An 18,336-nucleotide genomic window follows, 5' to 3' on the forward strand; every position below is an offset into this window, starting at 1 on the left:
CGAGAGAAAGAAGATGAAACGTTGGCATTCGCAAAAAAAAAAAAAAACAACAAACATTTAATTTCATGCATTAAGAACAAACAATGATCATCGATTTTTTTCATACGAATGGCAATTTTCAGAGCCTTCCTGAATGCAGCAGTACAAAGCAAGATGGTGGTACGTTGAGCTTCTCGACTCACGTCTTAAACTTTGAAGCCAGGAATGTTAACGCATATTGAAATGTTTTGCCTGTCATTGCCCTGACAGAAGTTCGGGCTGCAGTTCAAAGCCACCTTGGAGAACGTCACCAATGTGAGACCAGAGGGCGAAGACTTTCGCTGGTTTCTGAAGGTGGGATATTGATTCGTCCAACTAGCATGCTCATTTTGACTACTACTGACGAGAATTGCATTTTCCGTGTCGAATCGGATCACCCGATGTGTTCCACGAAGTTTACCACTGACCTACAGATGTGGTATAAGTACTCACATTCTGTACATGAATCATAAATAGAAGTATCGATCCGTGCGTACAACAGAAACACCGAGTAAAAGTACTACTGTTTTGCTACCGGCACATCCCCAGACAGCTATTTGGGTATTGATTGACCTCTGACCTGTGACGTAACAGCAGTAGGCCACTGACCTAAAAAAAAACCCAACAAAAGAATAACACACGCCATCTTGGTACTCCCAAAACGCGTGGAGGACATGAAATACGACAAATAGTGACAAGATGATGAACATGCGCCGCGATATCGCTATTTTAGCAGTAGTTACGTAGTAGAGTCACAGTTTGGAAACAACGTATGTAAATAAGCATTTACAAAGTCTTTGTTTGTGAATATCTAACTTAACCACATACCGCTATGTATGTACATATCCGCAGCGTATGGTCCGGCGCGGCTACTGTACGGAAAAACGAAACTCCGCCGAGTGGGTGCGGCTTACTAACCTTTGCACTCTGTCGTCCAGAAAATACGGTACCCTTTTGTAGATGGAGTCAAAGTAAAAAGTCGTCTTAATAAATATTGAAGTCAAGAACATAATCCTGAAATGCACGCTTAAGTACAGTAGTGAAGTGTTTTTGCTTCCTTGCGTCTCACCACCGTTCACTCAACGTCGTCCATTTCTGCCATAATTGATTTTGTCGCTGCATCATGCGTTTCTCTATATTCAGCTCAAGTGTGGCAACTGCGGCGAGATTCCGGACAAATGGCAGTACGTCAACCTGGCGGTAAGAATGTGGCTTGCCACGTTAGCCGCGTTGCTCATTCAAGCAGGGTTGACGCAGTAACGTTTACGGCGTGGTTAGGAGAGCGCCCCGTTAAAAGGAGGAAGGGGAAGCGCCAGCATGGTTCAGAAGTGTAAACTTTGCTCCAGGGAAAATTCCATTGGTAAGAGCTTGCGAGCAATTTCTTCGAGCTTTGCAACTCGTGCAGAGAGAGATTTCTTTCTTGCAGATATCCTTGAGGACACCATCGCGCCTTACAATGTGAGTATACGACCTCAACTGCACTTCCTCTTTTTTTTTTTCTTTCTTTCTTCTTTCTTTCTTTCCTCTTCCTTTTTGTTCAGGTCTGCTATTTGCAAACGTGGGTCTCTCACCCTGCTTTGTGTCCGTAAAGGCCGAGGACAGTGAGAAGTTCAAGACGATGGTGCAGTTTGAATGTCGAGGTCTGGAGCCCGTTGACTTCCAGCCACAAGTAAGAAGCCGTTGTTGCGCTGTTTTGAAAATGTCTCCAATTTGTTTATTGAGGGGGGTTATTGTTATGCTTCTCTTTGAAGAACAAGCCTAACCACTATACTATGTACCTGTTTTGAATTTAAAATGAAAATGGTTCCATGAATAAAGGTTAAAAACAGCTGCACTAAATGATATTATTCCATCGTCTCGTTTCTCCGACTGACTGCTGTGGACGTTCTTTTTCCTCTGTGCAACTTCACCTCAGGCGGGCTTCGCTGCGCAGGGAACCGAGTCTGGAACCGCCTTTCCGGAAGTAAACCTGCTAGAAAAAGTAAGGGAGGTTTCTTTAGCGACGTCTACACACGGTGAACACATCCAGGCAGAATTTGTGAAATGTTTGCAATTTTTGGGGAAAATGACTGAACGCCCCTCCTCCAAGACGTCGCTTTACCGTGGTGGAGGGGTTTGTGTGTCCATATGATCCTCGGAGCGAAGTTGTTGTCTGGGGCTTCACACCTACGGCAAAAAGAACCCTATGATGACAAACTTGAATGGATTGAGGTTTCCCTTGCTTGGACGCGGGTCACTGCCTAACCCCCCAAGGAGGTGGGGCTCGAGGGCGAGTGCCTGGTGTCCTGGGCAGTACCTCCGAATCCGAGACCGTGGTCCTCGGTCGGAAAAGGGTGGGGCGCTCGCTTCAGTCGGGGGTGAGATCCTGCCCCAAGTGGAAGAATTTAAGTACATCGGGGTCTTGGGAAGAATGGAACGGGAGATCGACAGCCGGAACGGGAGATCGACAGCCGGATCGGTGCAGCGCCTGGAGCGATGTGGACTCTTGGTCTTGGTCCAACTCAGTCCGTTGTGGTAAAGAGGGAGCTAAGTCGAAAGGCGGTCCGCTCAATTTACCAGTCGATCTAGGTTCCTACCCCCACCGATGAGCATGAGGTGTGGGTTGTGACCGAAAGAACGAGATCCTGGATACCAAATGAGTTTCCTCCGCAGGGTGACCGGACTCTCCCTTCGAGATAGGGTGAGAAGCTCGGTCATCCGGGAGGGGCTCAGTGTCGAGCCGCTGCTCCTCCGCATTGAGAGGAGCCAGATGAGGTGGCTGGGGCATCTGATCTGGATCCCTCCCTGGTGAGGTGTTTCGGGCACGTCCCACGGGAAAGAGACCCCAGGGACGAGCCAGGACACGCTGGAGAGACTACGTCTCTCGGCTGGGTCGGGAACGCCTTGGGATCCCCCCGGAAGAGCTGGAAGAAGCGGCTGGGGAAAGGGAAATCTAGGTATCCCCCCTGAAGCTACTTCCCGCGACCCGACTCAGAGAAGCGGAAGAAAATTGATGGATGTTGTCCAGGCTCTCTCTTAAAGACAGAGTGAAAACCTTGGTCATCCGGGATGGGCTGAGCGTTGAGCCGCTGCTCCTCCGCTTTGAGAGGAGCCAGATGAGGTGGCTGGGGCATCTGATCCGGACGCTTCCCTGGTGAGGTGTTTCGGGCACGTCCCACCGGAGAGAGACCTCGGGGACGACCCAGGAGACGCCGGAGAGACTACGTCTCGGCTGGCCTGGGAACGCTTTGGGATTCGCCCGAAAGACCCGGACGAAGTGGCTGGGGAAGAGGAAGTAGGGAAGTCCCTACTGCCCCCGTCACCCCACCTCAGATAAGCAGTCAAAAATGGATGGCTCACCGAACAAGGACCATCTCGTTGTTTTCTTCACTGGTGTGTTTAATGAATGTGCTATTCTCAAATTATTTCTACTTTTAATTTCAACCCCAGTAAAAATGCATTATTGTTATTATTATTTTTTTTTAATGGTGCACATTGTAGAAATTCTCCCAAGGTAAAAACCAAACTTGAGCACAAGAGTAAGTGCTGAATGAAGTCCTGGTGTATTTCGCTTCTTGCCCAGATAATTTCAGCAACCATATTAGTTTTGAAATGTTTGCTGCCCTCATTCCAGGATTGGACAGACTACGATGAGAAGGTCAAAGAGTCGGTGGGAATTTACGAGGTCACGCACCGGTTCATCAAGTGCTGAAGTCACGTGACGTGGCTTCAGGAACACTGCGGACAGATTGTCTCGTTTCCACGCGGACGGACCGACGGATTCGGACGATTTCATAGCCTCAATCAATTCGACTTTCCACGAACATATACATATATATTAGCACAGCTCCATTCACAGCTGTTTACAACGATGTCAATAAAAATGAAAGGACAAATGTTGTATTCAGGATTTTTAATGGCCACCAATGTTTTTCCAGATTGATTATTTCTCATAGCAGACGCGTCAACACTACAGTCCGGAATGTATTTCACATTTGACGTATGGAATTAGTGTAACTCACGAGAATGTGAAGTCTGTATCCGCCTGTTACCTTTTATTTATTTATAACGGAACAGCTTATTATATTTTACAGTCGGATCGTTGGTGAGTTCTTTGATCTCATTTAAAGAGATTGTTCTAATGGAATGTCAAATATGCGCCGATGCTAAAGGTTAAAAAATAATTCTGGTCTTCGGCACTCGCTGAAACTGTTTTGACATTTAAGATGTTACGAGCGTTTTTAGTATTATTTGAACAGTAGAACACATATAAAACGCTTAAATGCAGTAGATTTGCCTATATATTTCACGTTTCAAATATATTTTTTAATAATTCTACAATGTTATTACATGTATGCATATTGTACGCAACAAATTGACAGCTAATTTTAAAATGAGAAAAGTAGCATTTCACTATTTTTGCATTTTTTTAAAATGACGTTTGGTAACAAAAATATATCATTTGCGACAACAACAACAACAAAAAAAGCTTGCAACAATAATGTAATATTAAATGTGAGGATAATATACTATTTTGGCAGATGTTCAGGGGGTAGCCCACCACCTGCCCGATGATAGCTGGGGTAGGCTCCAGCACTCCCGCGACCCTTGTGTGGATAAGCGGCTCGAAAACGGATGGATGGATTAAAAGAAAGGCCCATCATATTTCTATGATTTGCCTTTCCTTGAGTTTGACGTCGTTTTGTTCCCTTTTTGTATGTGTTGTAAGACTCACTTTCCCCCCTGTTTTTTTAAGTTACTTGCTAAATGGACTTATTTCCCGATATAACCTTTGAATTCAATTCTGCCATTGTTAATGTTTTTCTGTATTTTACGTCACTTCATAAACTCAAAGGTTAAATGAAAAATTACCGCTGGAAAAGAAGAGTACTCACTCTGCACGTCATTTAGAGAAAAGTGAATCACTTGTAAAACAAATTGAATTCGTTCTCCCCATTTATAAAAAGACAAATATGAGTATGTGCAATAAATGTGAACAATTCTAGAAAGGCAAGGAGTTCAAATTTGACTTGTTACTCGCGAATTTAAAGAGTGATGCAGCTTTCGCTCATAGACGATCTTTAGCCAAAATCGTCGTAACCGGAAGTCTTGCACAGCCGACACCAACTTTGCGTGGAGTCCACCAAGCAGACGTCCGACGATGCCTCCGTCAAACAAAAATCGAGTGTTTGTCATCGGCGTGGGCATGACAAAGGTAAAAAAAAAAAAACAAAAACAAACAACAACAAGCTTCGCGACAAAAATGTCGACCTTGTTATCGTAACAAAGTTAGCTCGTTTGTTGGCATTGCAGAACTTCGACGTCTTGAACTAAGACAACCCTCTCCATATCAAAACAACATTCCGCATTTACAAGATGATATTAATAAAATAGCCCAAGAGGCCCCGTAGCTCAGTGGTTAGAGCACTGGTTTGGTAAACCAGGGGTTGTAGGTTCGTATCCCACTGGGGCCTCCACTCCCTGAGAAGGGTTGCGTAAAAATTGTGCCCAACATCATCTGAGATGACACGCTGTGGCGACCCCGAAAGGGACAAGCCGAAAGAAGAAGAAGATATTAATAAAATAGCCCATAGCAGAACAGGTGTGTTTTGTCATTTTCGGTCATTGTTGTGTGAACATTAGCGATTCGACAGTTATGCAACGTGAACGTTCCTCTCAGTCCAACGTTCAAGTCCACAACAGAAAATGTGTGCAAAGGGTCATCTGAGCCCTTCGCCATGTTGTATCTATGAAGTATTTTTATATTTTTCCTCTCGTGTGCTTTCTCCGTTCCTTCAATGCAATTGAATGCACACATTTAAAATTAAAACTCGGGTCTTGCATGCATGCATGCTTTTTTTTTTTTAAAAAAAAAAATTGATTTATTTCTCTGAGATGCAAGAATTATTTTCAGAATTTGATTGCCGATTCAGCTCAAATGAATTTAAAATGTTACTTTAAAAATAACTTCATTTTCAGCGGTGTAGTGTTTCCGTCACATTCAATCATTCGCTTATTAGATGTATTTTCCCATTCATGCACATTGAAAAAATTTTTAATTTTGTATGAAAACACCATATTTCTGGGACTGTTTTGATGTATTATCCTTTTCTCAACCTTGATGGAGCCAAGGCACATATTTGAGATCAGAAAAAAAAAAATCTCACAATACACCACCAAAGAAAAATAGAACAAAATGTGGACTAACATGGCAGTTATGTTGCTTCTGCGACGTAGTGGTTGAGCATGGAATCAGATTCAGAATCAGAATCGGCTTTAATAGCCAATATTGTTTGCGTGATTCCCTCTAATTTGTTTTCCAGTTTGACAAGCCTGGAGCCCGAGGAGACTATGACTACCCGGACATGGCCAAGGAAGCGGGTGCTTATCTCGACAGAGTTTGGACGCCGCTCAGCCATGCACGAGAATATCTGAAAACGCGTAGATTTGTATGACAATTCATAACGGCATACTGTATCGGTCACTGTGATTTGGCGGGCGCGTACGAGCCCGCACGCCATCGCACTCGCAAATCGGCACAGTCGAGTGTGAAAAATCACGCGCGTGGAATTTGTTACGTGTAGAAATCATAAATATTGCAAGACGTTTTTTATTTTGTGTAGTCTTGAGCAAGGTTCCCTCGAAGCTGCGCAATTGCGCACTTGTCGCACACTCAGCGGACACGAAAACAGATCCAGCGGCACAGCCTGACGTCTTGTTTTTAATTTTTTTTTTTTTTTAAACACGGAAGCACAAGTGTGATGATATTTCTCAGCCTACTTCTACTTCCTAGTTTACCTGACACCGCCCCCCTCCGCTCTTAAAGGGGTACACTCATAATTACAAAGAGAACACCCCCCCCCCCCCCGCGACTTTATATCTGCGGCCATGACTGACCACACCCGTACATTTTTCAAACGTGACTGACTCGTGTATTTTTATTTTGTTGTAGGTCAAAAGGCTCTTGCAGATGCAGGAATCCCGTACTCCGCAATCGAACAAGCCTGCGTGGGATACGTCTACGGTAACGCGTTTCATTTCCACTAAGCAACAGCCAAGGGCATTCCTGTGGTTCCGTGAAGCCCGTCCGGACCTGGGAACAATAACGTTCATCAGACGGCTCTTTGCTGTCCCCCATGTGACCGTCTTAGGGGACTCCACGTGCGGGCAGAGGGCCATTTACCACAGCCTGGGCTTAACGGGCATCCCCATCGTCAACGTCAACAATAATTGCTCCACGGGCTCCACGGCCCTCTTCATGGCGCGGCAGCTCATTCAGGGAGGTGAGTTCAACCGGATTGTTTTGAATTGGAATGCTTTTTTTTTTTTTTTTTTGGGCACCTGCCTTTTTCTGAAGTTTTGTCACAGGTCATTTTTGGGAAGAATCTGCTGGATTGAGCAATTTGAAAGTCTCGTAAGGAGTACAATGATAGCTTGACTTAAGAGGGCCTCAATTTTCGGGTTGTAAGTGTAGTGGGTCGGTCTAACTCTGCGTTGTGTATTTTTTTGGGATGATGAATGAGAAGACGCACACGTTGGTTGGTCTCAACCTCTGTATTATAAAGGAGACGCGACACATTCACAAATGTTCACAAAGACCCTCAAAGCTCTTCCACTTAGAAGCCAGAAACACAAGAGGAAGTGATCTCGTCTAGCCACCCGATAAATGTGGCTTCAAAATAAAACACGCAGCCTGCATTTCTCAGCTCTTCCGCCAGCACTTCAACTGCATTTTCCCCCGTACCATGCACATTTTTAAACGCCCGATTCCTCATACCAGTGATAGCGTTGAAAAGAACGAAAAAAAGAATAAATGCCAGAGCAAGTTAAGTGCTGCCTTTCAAAATAAGAGTGCGCTTCCACGCCATTCTTCCTATTATGGCGCACAACATCACACCATTACATTCGCCGTCATTGTGTGTGAGGCGGGGGGAAGGAAACTTAAAAGAGCTGTTTTCAAATTGTCAAAAAAAAAAAAAAAATGAATTTTTCATTTGCCTTCAGGTCTCTCAGACTGTGTGCTTGCACTCGGATTTGAAAAGATGGAGAGAGGCTCTTTGTCCTCAAAGGTAAAAATGAAAATAACCCCCGCATCCATATGTCCACCATAAATGTAATTTTTTTTTTTTTTTAGGCCGACATGCTCATTTAGTGTGCACACATTAAATCAACAAAAATCCAACTTAACCAAAGCAACTGTCGCACTTTGTACATCTCTCTCTCTCTCTCTCTCTTTTTTTTGTTTTTTTTTAAACCATGTAAACCAGGAGGACACAAACGTAGCTAAAATGTCTTGACAGTGTCCATCAACACAGGAATATTATTTTAAAAAAGTAGATTTATCTGATGTATGTACCATAATTCCCGGCCTCCCGAGCGCACCTGGTTATAAACCTCAACCAGCACACCATAAACTAGCTAACGCTAGTGCCGCCGTGCTAACGCTAGCGCCACCACGCTAACATTAGCGCCGCCACAGTAATGCTAACGCCGCGTTAACAGGGCTGATTAAAAAAAACATACCGGTAAAAATCACTGAGACGCGGCAGTAACGCAGTAGCGCAGCGCTAACAGGGCCGGATCGGTAAAAGTCACTTTCTTGGCACATATATTCCACCGGTCTCACCTCTTACCTTTTCCGCTCGAGTGCCCCCTTGCGGCCGTGAGAAAAAATGCGCAAATTAGACCACAGGGTCGAAAGCGTTTTATAGGCCGGCCGGAAATGGCGGTAATTTTGTGGCCGGTGAGGTTTGTGTGAGGGCAAACGGACAAAATGTTTGTGGTTGCAGTACACGGATCGGACCAGCCCCATGGACAAGCACATGGAGGTGATGATCAACCGTTACGGGATGGCGGCGGCACCGCCGGCCGCGCAGATGTTCGGCAACGCCGGCAGGGAGCACATGGAGAAATACGGTGCACGCGGCTCCCGGAACGCACTTCAAAAAAATAGCGGCCGTCTAACGAGGCTCATTTGCAGGCACGAAACCTGAGCACTTTGCCAAAATTGCCTGGAAAAACCACAAACATTCCACCAACAACCCGTAAGTTACCAGCAAGGTATTTCAAGATTTTTCTCTGCTGTTTGGCTAAGATTGTGCATTTTTGCGTTTTGAAGTTATTCTCAGTTCCAAGACGAGTACACTTTGGAGCAGGTCATGAACTCACGGAAGGTCTTCGAGTTCCTGACCCTTCTTCAGTGCTGGTAAGAATTTGCGACGTCTTTCCTGAAGGCGCGCACGCCAGCGAGCGTGTCGTCCGACGGATTATTCCGCCGCCAGCCCCGCGTCGGACGGCGCCGGCGCTGCGGTTTTGGCGAGCGAAGCCTTCGTCGGGCGTCATCGTCTGGAGAAGCAGGCGGTGGAGATCCTGGCGCAAGAGATGGTGACGGACATGAGCGCCACCTTCCGGGAAAACAGCTGCATCAAGATGGTGACCAAGCAACGTTTCTCATATCATTTCCGTGTTTGCCGCGAGAGCCACGTCGCACGCCCTCATAAACGCCCCTCTCTCGCTCACGGTGCCCTCTCTTATCAAATATCAATCCACGCAATCATTGAGGAAAGCCCGTCTGCTTTTTCTTCTGCACATTTTCCCTCATTTCATTCTCAGGGCGCTGAGTTTGTTTTCAACAGCGGCAGAATAAACACGTTAAGCTTTCAACCCGCAACTTCACGTTGAACTCTAAAAAAATAAAAAGCCATATTGATTAATTTTAATATTGTATATTGTAATTATCTATCTATCTATCTATCTATCTATCTATCTATCTATCTATCTATCTATCTATCTATCTATCTATATCTATCTATCTATCTGTCTGTCTGTCTGTCTGTCTGTCTGTCTGTCTGTCTGTCTTTCTGTCTGTCTGTCTATCTATCTATCTGTCTGTCTGTCTGTCTGTCTATCTATCTATCTATCTATCTATCTGTCTGTCTGTCTGTCTGTCTGTCTATCTATCTATCTATCTATCTATCTGTCTATCTATCTATCTATCTATCTATCTCTTTATCCCTCTCTATCCCTCCCTCCCTCTCTCTATCCCTCCCTCCCTCTCTTTTTCTATCTAACCCTCTCTCATCCATCTGTCCCTCCCTACCTCTCTCTCTCTCTCTCTATATATATATATATATATATATATATATCTCCCTCCCTCTCTTTCTCTCTATCGCTCTCTCTCATCTATCTATCTACCCCCCCCCCTCTCTATTTACTTATCTACGGTATGAACGTTTTGGTTCTCCCAATCTTGAAATTGCGGACAAGAAAAGCAGTCGAAATTCATCACTTGTCGGCTCGTCAATTCCTTCGACTTTTGCCTTCGCTACTGTGCATTTATTGTTATTTGCACCTCTGAACAAGGTCGTCCCATTTTTGTCATCGCGACCGATGGTAATTTCACCATAAATGACGCCGCCGCCGCGTCCCCCGCCGTTCAGGTGGGCTACGACATGTCTCGCTCGGCGGCCCGGAAGTGCTTCGCGGCGTCGGGTCTGCAGCCCGCCGACGTCGACGTGGTGGAGCTGCACGACTGCTTCTCCCCCAACGAGCTGATCACCTACGAGGCGCTGGGCCTGTGCCCTGAAGGTACCGCAGAACGAAAAGCAGATTCCAGCTTTATGCTCTCTTTTTTTTTTGTTTTTTTTTTTTCTCTCTCTCTCTTTCTCGTATTTACTGGCCACCGGTCCGGGCCTTTACCTCGCCGCTCAGCTGCGACAATTTGCGGATGGATGGATATGACAGTTGAATCTAAGCAAATGGAAGTTCAAGAGTTAGTCGGTCCCCATTCGTCCACAACTTTGTCAGAGATACGAGATTGCGGTGTTGGGGGGGGGGGACGACAACTGAATTGGCTCGGTTTCGTGCTCGTCAGGCAATTTCAGAGCGACATGTTGTCGGGGTCGTTAGAATTTGATCACTAACGGTAAAAACGTGGCCCACCCCGCTGAAGTTCCTTTTGAAAATCAATGATGCTGACTGATATTTGAATTAATCGTTCATTCGTAATCCATCAAAAGGTTGTAAGTGTTTCAAAGAAGAAAAAAAAAAAACGGCACTACCCATCCATCCATTTTCTTTGCCGCTTATCCTCACGAGGGTCGCGGGGAGTGGCGGAGCCTGTCCCAGCTGTCAACAGGCAGGAGGCGGGGTTACACCCTGAACTGGTCGCCGGCCAATCGCAGGGCACGTGGAGATAAACTGCCGCACTCGCAATCACACCTTGGGGCAATTTAGAGTCTCCAATTAATGTTTTTGGGATGTGGGAGGAAAGCGGAGTGCCCACCCGGAAAAAAGCCACACAGGTACGAGGAGAGCACGCAAACTCCGCACAGGCGGGGCCGGGATCGAACTCGGGTCCTCGGAACTGTGAGGCCAACGCTTTTACCAGCTGACCCACCGTGCCGCCTAAAATTTCACTATTTTAAAACCTTTTCTGTTGTCTGCCCGAAATGAAGTTTCATGATTTGGAGCATGTTTTCCGAAGATAACTAATAACATTTTTGGATTTATTAGATTTTTCTGCTCGTCGTGTCCACAGAGTTCCTTTTTTTTTTTTACAAACCGCCCTCATTTTTTTTTTTTGTGCCACCGAAGAACGCCTCGTGATGATGTTGCAATACACCAGAGGGCTCTGTGACCCGAAGTGCCAGAATCAGGCAGCTGTTTTTCTTGAACAGAATAGAAGACAGTCAAGTGTTTCTGAGGAAATGTGAATTTCTCCAAGCACCGCAACAAAATTATTACGGCTGTATATAAACAGAATTGAAATGTGTTTCACGAGTATTTCCAGATCATTTATGTGCTGCATCCTTTGAGGTCGAAGTTGCAAATGTGCAAATAAAGCAAAAATGTCCCTATTTTCTGGGGGATACGTTTGAAAGAACAGTGAAATATGTTTTTACAATCCCCGCTCCAGTGAGTAAACTGTGATGTGATTGGTGGGTTTGTGTGGCCCCCCCCCCCCCCCCCCAGGAAAAGGTGCAGAGCTGATTGACAGGGGGGACAACACATATGGCGGCAAATATGTCATCAACCCCAGTGGTGGTCTCATTTCCAAGGGACATCCTTTAGGAGCCACAGGTACAGACTTTCTACCTGTTGTTTTTTTCACATTTATTGTTATTATTTTTGTAAAGTCTTTCAATGGCCAGTAGGAGGCGATGCGTCCCGTGCAGCTTGTTGTTTTGTCGTCGGTGGGTGGGTTTGATTGTGTTGCTTTGCTCGAGGAGCGCTGATCTCCATTTGCCGCCACTGAGATGGGAAGCGTGCCTCGCCTAACCCTCAAATTGCCTCACCCGTGAGAAAGTCTTCTCAGTGGCCTCAGCCGCTTAAACAACAAGACGCCTCATTTGAAAATTGCTTGGCGGATGCGTCGCGTAACAAAATTGCTTTATACAAATATGGACGTGCGCAGTGGCCTAAAATGACTGAATTCCAAATTTCTTCTTGACTCATCTTTCTCTGATTGGGGAAAATTTGCAGTACCTGCAATTTTGCCCCCCCCCCCGTTCTCCTTTTATTAATTTCGGCCTTGGATCGATTGTCCGGTAGCTTGCCCGCATAAACCCTCACAAGTGGTGCTCTTAACCTTGCTCGTAAGGCGCAGATTACCCCCCCCCCAAATTGACCGCGGGTGTCCTCCCGACATTCAGGTCTGGCCCAGTGCGCCGAGCTGTGCTGGCAGCTGAGAGGTCAGGCCGGCAGGAGGCAAGTCCCGGGGGCCAAAGTCGCCTTGCAGCACAACATCGGCTTGGGGGGCGCGGCGGTCGTCACTCTTTACAGGATGGGCTTCGCGCGGGACGCCAGGTAACCCGCATTCGAGAGAGAACCAGACTGCTGACGGGGGCATTTTCTTTGTAAACATAAATACATAGATATCGAAAGGCGTCGCTTATATTGTGTAGTCGTTGCGCACTTGTTGTACACTCTCAGCGCACATGAAAACCGATCCAGGGCACTGAACCACAGCCTTTTTTTTTTTTTTTTTTTTTTAACATGGAACCACACGGTCTCGAACAACAAGCTGCTGCTCAGCCTCACTAAAAAAAAAAAAAGACTGGATACATACATAGACATCGAGAGGTGTGTCGAGATTGGTTGACGCCGGTTGGCCGCCATCTTGGTACTCCCAAAACGTGTGGAGGACACGGTTTACGGGTTGGATTATGGCGGGGTTTTTCTCAAAGTTTGGCATCTAGAATTAAAACTTGTTTCCTCGCATTTGAAAATCATATTCAATTTGCAGACTTCTATATTGTGAAATTTGAAAATGTGTTTTTCTTGCTGATCCACTGCACTGATGAAGTTGGGAAAACATTGACATGGCTTTTTTGGGAAAAACGGTCGACCTATAAAGGTGAAGCAGAGTGAACGGTCAACAACAACAACCGGAATCAAAACTTTGTTCAAGTGAATTAAGATCATCAGAAAATAAAAAACCCTTTACAAACACACTTTAACAGTGTTAACGTAAATCTTTGTAATTTCCCTGTGGAATGTTTTTTTTCGCAGCCACCAAACGCACAGGTCGGCGTGGTTGTTTTGGGAGTATCAAGATGGCGGATATCTGCTTTCGGCGACTTCAGCTGCGGTGGCCAATGAGCCGTCCAATCTTTTTTTTTTTTTAGATTAGTGCCCAGCCTACTTCTACTTCCTAGTTTACCTGACACCGCCCCCCTCTCTCTTAAAGGGGTACACTCATAATTACAAAGAGAACGCACACACCCGCAACTTTATATCTGCGGGCATGACTGACGACACCCGTACATTTGAGATATCTTCCTCCCGGGATGTGACTATCACTGTTTTTGCCTTCTCAGGCCGCACGTCAGGGCAGTTGCCACCAGCGCAGGCGACAGCTTGGAGGGATTTAAAGCGTACGCCGTCTTCAAGGAGATTGAAAAACATCTGCAGGAGGTGTGTTGACGTAGCGAATCGTACGCAAAGCCCAATTCCAGTGAAGGTGCAGCGTTGTAGAAAATGTAAATACTGTAAAAGATGATACAGTACAACAATGAAACCTATTTCCAATTGAGTGCACAATGGAGAGGATATTTCTAAAGCTAGCGCTAACGCTAACAGGGTCGGTTAAAATAAAATTTACCAGTAAATACAAGACATGGCAGTAACACAGCAGCAACACGGTAGCACAACGCTAACGCAGCGCTAACAGGGCTGGTAAAAGTCACATCCCTGGCACATATATTCCACCGGTCTCATTCTTACCTTTTCCGCTCGAGCGCCCCCTTGTGGCCGTGAGGAAAAAATGCACAAGTTAGCCGCACCACCGCGTAAACCGCCGGGTTGAAAGCGTGTGAAAAAAGTCGCGGCTGGTCGGCCGAAAATGACGGTAACTATTTAAAAATCATATTCCAAGAATTAAACGTGCCAGAGCATCACAGAGGCAGCCAGAGAGCGACGACGACAAAAAGTCATCCACGAAAAAAAAAAACGCGACCGTTGCTCACGTGCGAACCACGCCGAGAAAATATTTGTTTAAAAAAAAAATGGATAGCGTGATGGATGAAAAAAAAAAACCAAGTATATATATATATATATATATATATATATATATATATATATATATACACACACACACACACACATTTTTGAAAACCAAAACACAAATACACGGCGGTTCACTGTAATGCGGTTGCCAGATACCACGGACGTAAATTACCAACGTAAATAACGTTCTTTTTTTTTTTTTTTTTTTTTTTTTCCCCATACGATGGACAGCAGACTCAAAGAACGAGCCGCATGAAATTCAGAGAGATGCACTTAAGCCCTGTTTGATGTTTTGATGTGCGCTCGCCCCGTTAATGGCCACCGACGCAGGATTGCGGCTTACTTCGCTCGTCTCGGGAATCTTCTTGACTCAGAGGGACCATAAATGCCAAATCTTATCAAATGGAATGTCACTGAAAACCTCAATTAAATGAAATTCACCTTAAATCAATAAACCGAACCAAAACGTCTGTCTGTCTGTCTGTCTGTCTGTCTGTCTATCTATCTATCTATCATCTATCTATCTATCTATCTATCTATCTATATCTATCTATCTATATCTATCTATCTATCTATCTATCTATCTATCTATCTATCTATCTATCTATCTATCTATCTATCTATCTATCTATCTCTCAAACCCACCACTTCACATTAAACTAAAAAAAGCCATATTCTTTTATTTTAATATTATCAGAAAGATTCTCTCTCTCTCTCTCTCTCTCTCTCTCTCTCTCTCTCTCGTCGACATTTGGTGATCGTCCAAAATGTCGACCCCCCCCCCACTCATCCTTTTGTCCGGCTTTCTGAGCGCGGTCCAAACAATTTTGTTTGTTTGAGTTCTTGTTGCATTTTTGAAATAATCAATTCCAAAAGCATGATGTGAACATTCAATGATTATTTTCTGCAGCTCAAGGATTGTTTTTTCTTTTTTTTTTTTTCTTCCCCCCCTCCTGCAGGAAGGAGCACAGCTCGTCAAGAAGGTCGGCGGCGTGTTTGCGTTTCAAGTGAAAGACGGACCCGATGGGAAGGAGGCAACTTGGTTCGTGGATGTGAAAAATGGCAACGGGCGCGTCACCAATGAAGCAGGTATTTCAATATCATTTCAACGTTGCCTTTTTTTTGTCGTTTCAACACAACATTCGCAGTTCATATTTCCCAACTTGAAGTTACAGTGGAGCCCCCGATTTATGAACCTGTTTACCTCAGGTAGCAGATAGCGCGAGTTTGTTTTCTTCCAATTTGCCCAAAATAAGTTGAAGTGTTGAAAAAAGTTGGCAATGTGACTCGGCTCGGGAACGTGTCGGCGCCCTGCGTATCGAATGACTGATTCGTAATCGGAGCACAGAACTGAAGGTAAGTGTTATTTCCTGAGTGAATCGGTAGCGGAGAAGTAGCTGTCAGTCACATAAAACCCGGCGAGCCCGGCGAGCCCGGCATCGGAGGCCCAAGACGCGACCCAAAAGCGGTCGGCTCAACGGTTGTCAACCGTTTTCAGGGACCAAGGCCGACTGCACCTTGACCACCAGTGACCAAGATCTGCTGGATCTGATGACGGGAAAGTTGAACGCGCAGATGGTACGTGCCAAAACATTCACCAGAGGAACTTTTCTAGGTTCCGTTGCTCTGCATACACAAAAACAAACGATGAAAATGAGTGAAATACGGAAAAGTAAAACGCTGTGCTTGACCCATTCATGGGCAGGGTGGCGGTTTTTTTTTTTTTTTTTTGCCTTATTTTGAGATAAAAGTCTCCTACAAGGAAATGACATGATGTAACTTGAGGCAGCCATGTCGGTCGGGTCAGGAAGGAAAGGAAAAGGAAATAACTCCGTGCTTACTTTGACCGACGATGCCAAATTATGGTTTCAGAATAAAACCCTTCAATATTTTGACATACTGAAAGATATAATGTGTGAAAATCATGATGTCCCAAAAATGGGACGCTGCCCCTGAACGGGTTTAATGAAATAATGATTCGATCCAAATGTGCGGCACGTAAAAATGAACGTTTTGTGAACTTTGTATCAGCTAACCGTTCACGCCGCAGTCACGTTGGGACGTGTCCGACGTTGGCGACGTGATCCCGACCGGAAGTTGGCCAATTCCCGAAATGACGGGCTGGTACTTTCATAAAGATTATATTTTTAACAACTTTTAACCGCCGAGGATGACGCGTGTTCGCAGCATGCGGCCGACCTGGGCTACTGGGTGAAAATGTTCTCCGAGATGCGCAACAAGTTACGCAAAGTCACCGTCGGATTCACGACGTGCGCACGATAATGATTCAGAATCCATTTCAAATGACGCGTTGGTGCCCGCGAGCCGCATAGACGAGGGCGTCGGTCCGACGGATCTCGGCCAACGTCGCGAGAGGTGCGCCAACGACGTCAACGATGTTCAAAAAGGCGAGCCTAGCGTACAAAGTGCCGCAATAATGTTCATCGTTAAGTTGGAAGAGGCGGCACCAAAGCGGCGTTTTTCCCCCACGGATCGAGTACGTCGTCAACGCTCAGGCTGGCCGTTGTTGGGTTGCCGCGACGCAACTCGCGTCACGTTTTGCATAAGCGGTGATCAGATTTCCTGATGGGAGCTGTTTGTCCTCAGGCCTTTTTCAAGGGCAAGCTGAAGATTGCCGGCAATATGGGCCTGGCCATGAAGCTGCAGAACCTTCAGGTGTCACCGGGAAAAGCCAAGCTGTGATTTTTGGAACCCCCAACCCCTCCCCCGGCTTTGGGAACGCAACACCTCCTTAAATTCGGACACTCGTCAGCGCTGACGAGAGCTTCTGCGTGTCCCGTTTCAATTGATATTTCGGAACCTGATTGTGAATAATTGATATTAAATCACCTCAAGATGGCACAACGAAAGAAGAGCAAAGCCAAAGAATACATTTTTTTGTACACAGTACGGAAAAAAAGACGTCTGTGTGTGACAAAAGACGCGCAACTAAACACAACTTATGGGAGAGCAGAGCAGCAGCGTTTTAGTCTATGCTGATGATCATTTTGGAGAGGAAAAAAATCGATCAACTTGAAATGATCAAAAACCTTCACTGTCCGAAAATGTCACTAGGCAACGATTTTAGCCGTGCAAACACACACTTCTGATGTCATTTCTCATTCATTCGTCTTCAAGAATAAGTCAAAGATGTTGCTCACCCTGAAAACGGCTGATGTCGATCTCTCTCTGGAAGATTTGTAACATTCTGCTGCACAAAATCTTTAATAAACGCCAGCAAGTGTGACCTTTTGTTTGAAGTCGGTCAGCGCGTGGCCGAGCGCAGACAAATGTTCTTTGAAGGCCTCCTCGTCCCGTTTGCGATTCGCTCTTTTGCCCTTGAGGCCACAAACGGCGATTTGCAAAGTGCCACCTTTCTAGCTTTTGCTTTCCTGGCGCTCCGGGAAAAGATCCACCTTCAATATGATTATTTTCCAACTAGTTTGATATATTAGCTCCGAAAACTGAAAAGCTAACGTAGATCGTCGTCGCAGTAATCTTATTGTATTTCCATCTGACTCGAGCTGCTACTTTTCCTGCTTTTAATCGTCAATTAAAAGACTATTCATCCCCCGCTTTTACGGTATTTAATGTCTGTTTTTTATGAAATTAATTTTTTGTTGTTGTCTTACAATTTAATTTTTCAAATTGGCACGTTTATATTGTGAATACTCCATAACTTAGCATTCCATGTTATGCGAAATTCAATTTCCTGCTTTTTTTTTCTTTTCATCTTCTAATTAACAGTTGTAAATTGACTAAATATTACTGTGATAATGCACATTTTAAAAAATATTGACTATTATACCTGCTTAATATATACAGTACAAC

The 18,336-nt window shown here is 45.2% G+C and overlaps 2 protein-coding genes across 6 annotated transcripts; both read left to right on the forward strand.

The window, feature by feature from the left end:
- The first annotated feature begins 62 nt into the window (after nt 1-62).
- czib (CXXC motif containing zinc binding protein) lies at nt 63-3,893 on the forward strand. Of its 5 annotated transcripts, none has more exons than XM_061838281.1 (8): nt 68-159; nt 250-333; nt 1,162-1,218; nt 1,297-1,378; nt 1,424-1,476; nt 1,610-1,687; nt 1,934-1,999; nt 3,632-3,893. In XM_061838281.1, exons 1-8 carry the CDS (start codon nt 109-111, stop codon nt 3,707-3,709), a joined length of 549 nt encoding a protein of 182 aa, XP_061694265.1. In that variant the 5' UTR covers nt 68-108; the 3' UTR covers nt 3,710-3,893. The 5 variants fall into 5 exon arrangements, with proteins under 5 accessions (XP_061694266.1, XP_061694265.1, XP_061694263.1 ...); XM_061838283.1 differs by having other exon boundaries at nt 87-159; nt 1,445-1,476; XM_061838282.1 differs by lacking the exon at nt 1,424-1,476 and having other exon boundaries at nt 63-159; nt 1,560-1,687.
- Nucleotides 3,894-5,078: 1,185 nt separating this feature from the next.
- On the forward strand, nt 5,079-18,084 carry scp2a (sterol carrier protein 2a). The gene is made up of 16 exons (XM_061838722.1): nt 5,079-5,212; nt 6,321-6,378; nt 6,950-7,021; nt 7,149-7,280; nt 8,002-8,066; nt 8,787-8,913; nt 8,978-9,041; nt 9,116-9,202; nt 9,279-9,429; nt 10,437-10,584; nt 11,971-12,078; nt 12,651-12,804; nt 13,818-13,914; nt 15,465-15,594; nt 16,004-16,083; nt 17,113-18,084. The coding sequence occupies exons 1-16, from the start codon at nt 5,159-5,161 to the stop codon at nt 17,206-17,208; spliced, it is 1,623 nt and encodes a 540-aa protein (XP_061694706.1). The 5' UTR covers nt 5,079-5,158; the 3' UTR covers nt 17,209-18,084.
- Nucleotides 18,085-18,336: the final 252 nt, after the last annotated feature.

The sequence above is a fragment of the Syngnathoides biaculeatus genome, chromosome 13 (assembly GCF_019802595.1).
Source record: "Syngnathoides biaculeatus isolate LvHL_M chromosome 13, ASM1980259v1, whole genome shotgun sequence".
Taxonomy (NCBI): domain Eukaryota; kingdom Metazoa; phylum Chordata; class Actinopteri; order Syngnathiformes; family Syngnathidae; genus Syngnathoides; species Syngnathoides biaculeatus.